Genomic DNA, 8,262 nt, shown 5'->3' with positions numbered 1-8,262 from the left:
AAGTAACAAATGTACTTTTAATTGATTTCAGCTAAAAACTGTTTAGGAAGGACCAGTAATCAATTCTTCCTCTGATGTGTTAGAACCACATCATCCACAGTACTAGAAAAGAAAGGCATGATACTACTTTAGGTTAAATGTGTGGCTGGCAACCAAGTCCAATCTCTTACATTCCATATTTCTTCTTTAGTTCTTCTGCCTTATCAACATAAGCTCTCCTGGTATTTTCCTTGGACATCCCTTTCAGCTGATTCTAGGCATCTCAGTTGGCTTTGCCCTTGAAGTCCAACATCCCAAGCCAGCTCTGTATAAACAGCATCTCACTGTCAGCTGGCTGGGTCTTGAGGTGTTTAACTTCATCAGTAGCCTTGTCAGACTCTGCCTGAGTCATGCCAGCAAGATGACAAGGATCCCCAAACGCCTGAGACCAGAGCAAGGATCAGGCCCATCTGATCTCTTTGAATCTAACAGACCAAGGAAATGGGACTCGTGAGTGACTCAGCACCCACAGCATCAAGCCAAGGCTGAGGAAGCAGAAACCAGCACATTACAAAGAGCCCCCACTCCCATCTTCCCCCCCTTAGAAAAGGGTAAACCCTTCTAATCATGCTAATTCCTGATCAGGCTAATTCTCCACCTTCTAATGCTCTCCTGCAGGCTTCTGTCTATCCCTTTACTCCTTCTGCCACACCTTTAAAGACCCATCACACACACACACACACACACACACACACACACACACACACACACACACACACACACACACACACACACACACACACACACACACACACACACACACACACACACACACACACACACACACCTGGTCCACAGTTTCCTGCAGAGTTTCTTGCCCAGCCAAGGCACGCTGTACTCTGCTTGTTCTAGTGTGTTTTTCAGTGGTACTCTTGCTTAGGATCCTCCTTATTCTCCACTCCCTAGAAGACTCAAGTCCTCTAGGCACCAAGACACCAAAGTCTTTCCTCATGGGGACTCTGATCATCCGACCCCCTACCCCCTCACTATTAATAAGCAGCTCCTTTAAATTTCTTGAGCAATTCATTTGGGGCTTGAAACCTCTTATTTTATGTCCCTCCCTTTTTATTTTTATTTATTTCTTTTCTTTTCTTTTTATCTTCAGGGGGGAACTGGTCCTGGGGCTTAAACTCTGTGCCTAGGCCCTGTCTCTGACCCATTTTTGCTCAAGGCTAGCGCTCTACCACTTGAGCCACAACTCCATTTCCAGCTTTTTCTGTAATTAATTGGAGACCAAGAATCTTTCAGACTTTCCTGCCCCGGCTGGCTTCAAACCACAATCCTCAGATCACAGCCCCCTGAGTAGCTAAAATTACAGGCATGAGCCATGAGCCCAGCTTCTTTTTCTGTTTAAAAAAAAGAGTCTTATTGGGGCTGGGAAGGTGTCTCAGTGGTAGAGCGCTTGCCTTGCATGCATGAGGCCCTGGGTTTGATTCCTCAGCATCACATAAGCAAAAAGAAAAAAGCTGGAAGTGGCACTGTGGCTCAAGTGGTAGAGCGCTAGCCTTGAACTGAAGAGCTGAGGGACAGTGCTCAGGCCCAGAGTTCAGGCCCCACGACCAGACCCTCCCCCCCCCCCCCCAAAAAAAAGAGTCTTATTGTGTAGCTTAGGTTAGCCTCAGCTTCCCAAGTGCTGGGATTACAGGAGAATACCACCATGCAGATTCTTTGTTTAGCTAATTTGTATAATAAATCACAGCTAGGTAAGCATCACCAAGTAATATTTCTCTAGCTCCAAAAACCCCTGCAACTTTGTGACTGAGTGAATAGATACTAAAAAAATTAGGTGGTTGAGCCAGGTGCCTTTAGCTCACGCCTGAAATCCTAGCTACTCAGGAGGCTGAGATCTGAGGATCACGGTTCAAAGCCAGCCTGGGCAGAAAAGTCTGTGAGACTCTTATGGCCAATAAACCGGAAAACCAGAAGTGGCATTGTGGCTCAAGTGGTAGAGAGCTAGCCTTGGGCTGAAGAGCTGAGGGACTGCACAGCCCTAGAGTTAAAGCCCCACAACCAACCAACAAAATATATAATAAAAATAAAATTAGGTGGTTGCAAATTCAAGAGGGCAAAGGGAGAGGCAGTAAACAGTCCTTCCTTCTCTCACCTCTCTTCATCCTCACAGAAAGCAAAGTTTCCAGTTTTTTTTTTAGTTTTTTTTTTTTTTTTTTTTTTTTGGTTGGTCATGGGGCCTGAACTCTGGGCCTGGGCGCTGTCCCTAAGCTCTGCAGCTCAAGGCTAGCACTGTACCACTTGAGTCACAGCACCACTTCCAACTTTTTCTGCTTATGTGGTACTAAGGAATTGAACCCAGGGCCTCATGCTTGCGAGACAAGCACTCTACCACTGAGCCACCTTCCCAGCCAAGTTTCCAGTTTTTGCTGTAACCTTCCAAAGATATTTTATGTATACCCAAGCAAATATATTTGTATGTACTATTTCAATGTGCTGTTTTCTCCTTTCTCCACAAATGGTCCAATCCATGTTATTCTGAGCTTTTGTTGAGATTTCTTTTCACCTAGTTGGATTTCACTTACATTAACATCCATACACACTTCCGAATCTACTACTTTCTGTCTGTATTTTATTGATTTATTTTTTAGGTCATAAGTCTTGAACTCAGGGCCTGGGCACTGACCCTGAGCCTTTTCACTCTAATCTAGTACTCTACCACATTGAGCTACAGCACCAGCTTTCTGGTGGTTAACTGGAGAGGAGTCTCACAAACTTTCCTGCCCAGGGGCTAGCTTCAAACTGTGAACCTCAGATCTCACCCTCCTGAGTAGCTGGGATTACACGTGTGAGCCACTGGAGCCCAGCTTTATCTTATTTGGTCTTTTTTTTTTTTCAATCAAGATTACAAGCTTGGGGCTAGGAAGTTGGCTCAGTGGTAGAGCACTTGCCTTGCATGCCTGAGGCCCTGGGTTTGCTTCCTCAGCACCACATAAGCAAAGAGAAAAAAGCCAGAAGTGGCGCTGTGGCTCAAGTGGTAGAGCGCTAGCCTTGAACTGAAGAGCTCAGGGACAGCATCCAGGCCCAGAGTTCAGGCCCCACAACCGGAACCCCCAAAAAGAAAAAAAAAAAGATTACAAGCTTGGTGGGGAATGTGGCTTAGTGGTAGAGTGCTTGCCTAGCATGCATGAAACCCTGAGTTCGATTCCTCAGTACCACATAAGCAAAAAAAGCTGGAAGTAGTGCTGTGACTCAAATGGTAGAATGCTAGTCTTGAGCACAGAGAGGGTCAGGAACTGAGCCCAGGCCTTGAGTTCAAGGTCCAGGACAGGCAAAAAAAAAAAAAAAGATTACGGGCTCACCTGAAAACAAATTATTTTTGTTATAATAAAAATTTTCTTTTAACAATAACAACAACAAAATAAAGATCGCAAGCTCATTGAGGGCAGGGATCAAGGTTTGGTTTATTTTGTATTTCTAGTACCTCAACTGTAGAGGATGTCGAGCCAAAAAGTATCAGCTGTGCACGTTTTATAATTCATGGGCTTACTGTATGCTAGACAATATTGTACCTACATTATCTCATGTACAACTGCAAAACCAAAACAGACAAGACAGCCTTGGGAAGGGAAGGTACAAATGGGGCTGCACTGGTGTCAGTGTGCTGCCCTCTGCTGGGATCGTGGTTCAGAGACAATGTGCTTCAAAATGTAGCATTTTGGTTCTGCCTTCCAGGGAAAGCCATCTGTCCTCCTTTCCTGGTCCCTTCCAGAGAATGAAAAGCTGGAAGAGAATCCCCAGACTATTATGAACACATTGAGGTTTCCCTCAAGCTACTGGGAATGGTAAGAGAATAGATCAGAAAGTCAGAGAAGCTAGAGCTAAGAGTTTGGTACTTATGGGTTCTAAAAGCAAGTTGGGCTGGTGCAGGTAGCTCACTCCTGAAATCCTAGTTACTCAAGAGATTGAGATCTAAGGATCATGGTTCCAAGCATCTGATATCCAATTATCCACCAAAAAAAAAGCTGGAACTGGAGTTGTGGCTCAAGTGGTAGAGTGCTAGCTTTGATCAAAAAAGCTCAGGGACAATGCCCAGTACCTGAAATTCAAGCCCCAGGATGGGCACAAAACATAATAAAATAATAATAATAATAATAACTTTAGGACCAGTTTTTTTTTTTAAATAATGGGTAGTGTTGAGCTAGATGGGGTTCAGACTGCTAATTGTGTGTGTATGTGTGTGTGTGTGTGTGTGTGTGTGTGTGTGTGTGTGTGTGAGTATAGGGCTCAATTCAGGGTCTGCATGCTGTCCTTTAGCATTCTCAGTCAAAAGCTGGCCCTTTACCACTTGGAGCCAAAGTTCTACTTCCTTTTTTCTTTTTTTCCCTCCCTCCCTTCTTTCCTTCCCTCCTTCCTTCTTTCTTCCTCCTTCTTCCCCCTCCACCTTCCTCCTCCTCCTCCTCCTCCCCCCCTCCTTCTCCTCGTCCTCCTGCTGCTGCTTCTTCTTCTTCTTCCTCCTCCTCCCCCACCCCTCCTCCTCCCCCCTCCTCCCCTCCTCCTCCTTCTCCCCTCCTCCTCCTCCTCCTTCTTCTTATTCCTCCCCCTCCCTCTCCCCCACCATTCCTCCTCCTGCTGCTCCTCCTTTTCTTATTCTTCTTCTTCTCCTCCCCTCCCCCTCCTCCTCTTTCTCCTCTTCCTCCTCCTCCTCTTCTTCTTCTATCTCCTCCTCCTCCCCCACCTCTCCCCCTCCCCGCCTCCTCCTCTTCCTTCTTCCTCCTCCTCCTCCTCTTCTTCCTCTTCCTCCTCCTCCTCTTCCTCTCCCTCCTCCTCCTCTTCCTCCTCCTCCTTCTTCTTCTTCCTCCTCCTCCCCCTCCCCACCCTTCCTCCTCCTGCTCCTCCTCCTTCTCTTCTTCCTCTTCCTCCTCCTCCCCTCCTCCTCCTCCCCCCTCCTCCTCCTCCCCTTCCTCCTCCTCCTCCTCCTCCTCCTCCTCCTCCTCTTCTTCTTCTTCTTCTTCTTCTTCTTCTTCTTCTTCTTCTTCTTCTTCTTCTTCTTCTTCTTCTTCTTCTTCTTCTTCTTCTTCCTCTTCCTCCCCCTCCTCCCCCTCTTTCTCCTCTTCTTCTTCTCCTTCTTCTGTGCCATTCCTAGGACTTGACCTCAGAGTTTTGGCACTGTCCCAAGCTTTTCTGTTCAAGGCTAGCACTCTACTACTTGTGCCATGGCTCCATCTTCAGTTTTTTGGTAGTTAACTGAAGATAGAAATCTCACAGGCTGGGGCTGGGAAGGTGGCTCAGTGGTAGAGCGCTTGCCTTGCATGTATGAGGCCCTGGGTTCGATTCCTCAGCACCACATAAGCAAAAAGAAAAAAGCCGGAAGTGCCAATGTGGCTCAAGTGGTAGAGCGCTAGCCTTGAGCTGAAGAGCTGAGGGACAGCACCCAGGCCCAGAGTTCAGGCCCAGGACCGGACCCAACAAAAAACAAAAAGAAAGAAATCACACAGGCTTTCCTGCCCCTTCTACCTTCAAACTTCAGTCCTCAGATCTCAGCCTCCTGAGTAGCTAAGATTACAGGCATGAGCCATGGGCATCAACCCCCTTTTTATTTTCTAATTGGAGTATTTTCATTAAAAAAAGAAAAAAAAAAAGCACAGTGCCTCTGGGCACTGGTGGCTCACGCCTATAATCCTAGCTACTCAGGAGGCTGAGATCTGAGGATCACAGTTCAAAGCCAGCTGGGACAAGAAAGTGAGTGAGATTCTCATCTCCAATTAACCACCAGAAAACTGGAAGTGACTCTGTGGCTCAAAGTGAAACAGCACTAACCTTGAGCAAAAATGCTCAGGGACAGCACCCAAGCCCAGAGTTCAAGCCCCATGACAGACAAAAAAAAAAAAAAAAGTACAGTGTCATGCTACTATGGTGAAGCCTTCAGAATCTTTGTGTTTTTCTCCTAAAACTTCCCCCCCCCTCCACCCCCCTCCCCTGGTTGTGGAGCTTGAACTCAGGGCCTTGGTGCTGTCTCTGAGCTCTTTTGCTCAAGGCTAGAAATTTACCACTTTGAGCCATAGCTACTGTTCTGGTTTTTGAGTGGTTAATCAGAAATAAGAGTCTCTCAGGGACTTTTGCCTGGGCTGGCTTCCAGAACGGCAATCCTCACATCTCAGCCTCCTGAGTTGCTAGGATTGCAGGCATGAGCCACGGGTGCCCGACTTCTTACTTTGAGATTATGAAGATATTCTCTTACGTTATTTTCCAGCAGCTTTATTGCTTTTCCTTCACTTTGAGGGCTATATGTCACGTGGGATTTATTGTTGTTTAGCATAAGTTAGGGTGGAATCCAATTGGACACGCTCAATTTGTTATCACTCAACTGTCCAAAAGATTTGCTTTTCCATTCTATTGCACTGGTTTGTTTGACTATCTTTGTACCCATAACCTCACCATTTTATTCTTCCCGTGCACAGCGTGGATTAGAAGCCTTGGCCCCTCCCACCCTCACTCCCCTCCACGCCTGGATATGTTTAAGGCTGGGATGGTTCACACAGGCAGATCCATTCAAACCTTTGGGGAGGGGGGGGTGGTGGCGGGAAGAAGATCCTGTTTCCATGGCAACCTCCCAAGAGGCGGAAACACCGAACCACAGTGCCAATCACCCCGTGGGGAGAAAACAAATGCGTCATTGAGCTCCCTCATCTTTTACCTCCCTGGGAGAGACACTTCCCCAAACCCAAACACGAATCCAACTCTCCCAGCACGTAACTCCGCCTCGATCCTAGAGGTACGCCCTTTCCCGCAAATCCTGCGCCCCTGGGCAGCACCCCAAACTCGGACCTCCGCAGTCCCCCAGAGACGAGCCTGACACTACTGGAGAACGCCTGAGAGATTCGTGTCCGAAACTGAGGCGAAACAGCCCCTGAGTGGTGAAAATAGCCCGCAGAGACCACCTCACGGGCCGGGGGGGACAGTAGCTTGACCAAGGGACTGTTTGTGCAGGGGGGAGGGGAGGTGATTTGTTGTTTAAATTCAGAGATCGGGACTAGAACTCGGTTTCTGACGCTTTCGCTCCTTGGCTGTCGCTCTACCACCTGAGTCACGCCTCCAACTACTAAGGGACTTTTCAACTGAAAGATACAAACCCGCTCTCTGACGGAGCACGAGTCTACCAACACACTGACACGGGGGTCTCCGACCCGCAAACACACCGTGACCGAACCCCAGCCGGGGTTATTGCTTGTGACCAATTGGGGGCTCGCAGGTGTCGCTTCCCCGCCCCTTGGCTCGGCCTGGTCACTTTATTCGCTGGTGAGCAGAGCAATCACGTAACACGTTCCAAATAGGAGCCAATAGAATAAAGAATCCGGCAGCCTTCGGTGAGGAGTGGGCGGGCCTTCCTCAGCGCCCCGCCCGGAGCACCCGCCTCGGAATCCTTCGGGTTATTTCGGCTGCTTCCCCCGCAGGGTAAAGTCGCGCTTGGTCTCGCAGCAACCCATTTCTTTTCCGCCCTATTCTAGCGCGTGCGCACTGCCGTCCCGTAGATGTCCCTGAAACGTGAGCTTGTTGAGGGAGGGGGAAGGGACCCTAAGCGGCGGTCCGTCTGGTCAATGGTAACCCGGCATAGCCTGAAATGGCAGTCGCCTCCGGTGCTTCCCCAAAACAGAATTACAAGGCCAAAAAAAAGGTTCGTCGAGGTCCCACCGAGATTTGAACTCGGATCGCTGGATTCAAAGTCCAGAGTGCTAACCATTACACCATGGGACCTGCTGGCTGCTCTAGGCGACCGGGAGCCTTCTCAAGCCACATGGCGCGCTAAGCTCCACTTGGCACACCGGGCAGCTTTTCAAAAGCTCGGGAGCATTCCCGGCTCGCCTGGCCGGCCGGGTCCCCGGCCAGAGGGCCGCCGGGTGCGCGGAAGCCCCGCAGCAGACTCCCGCGTCCTTCGCAGTCGAGATCGTTCTTGGCCCCTTGGGTGTCGTCCCTTCCCGCTCCTCTTCCCGCGCGTCTCCAGGGGTCGATGCCCGGGCCCCAGGAGTCCGGAGGGTGCGGGGTTGGCGAGGCCGGCGGTGCGGAGCCGGGCAGGGGTGCGGGGGAAGCCCGCTGTCGCTCCGGACTCGGGGCCGGAGGCTCGGCACACGCAGCCGGGGTTTCCTGCGTGTTTATTTATTTACATTGGCACGCCCTCTGTTCCGGGGGCGCCTTGGCTAAGTGGGGAGGGAAGCGGACCCGCACGTGCTGGGACAGAGGTTCAAGCCCCCGGCGTAATCGGGATGTGTAAACGGG

The 8,262-nt window shown here is 49.5% G+C and overlaps 1 protein-coding gene and 1 non-coding gene across 2 annotated transcripts; both read right to left on the bottom strand.

The window, feature by feature from the left end:
• On the bottom strand, positions 1 to 438 carry LOC122103368 (acyl-CoA-binding protein-like). The gene is given in 1 exon segment (XM_042673944.1): positions 1 to 438. A coding segment is annotated over 1 exon segment (225 nt). The 5' UTR covers positions 392 to 438; the 3' UTR covers positions 1 to 166.
• Positions 439 to 7,671: 7,233 nt separating this feature from the next.
• Positions 7,672 to 7,743, bottom strand: Trnaq-uug. The gene has a single exon. It is a non-coding gene; the product is annotated as a tRNA-Gln (tRNA).
• Positions 7,744 to 8,262: the final 519 nt, after the last annotated feature.

The sequence above is a fragment of the Dipodomys spectabilis genome, unplaced genomic scaffold (assembly GCF_019054845.1).
Source record: "Dipodomys spectabilis isolate Male_0828 unplaced genomic scaffold, ASM1905484v1 ptg000018l, whole genome shotgun sequence".
Classification (NCBI taxonomy): Eukaryota; Metazoa; Chordata; class Mammalia; order Rodentia; family Heteromyidae; genus Dipodomys; species Dipodomys spectabilis.
This window is presented reverse-complemented; position numbering and strand designations above follow the sequence as displayed.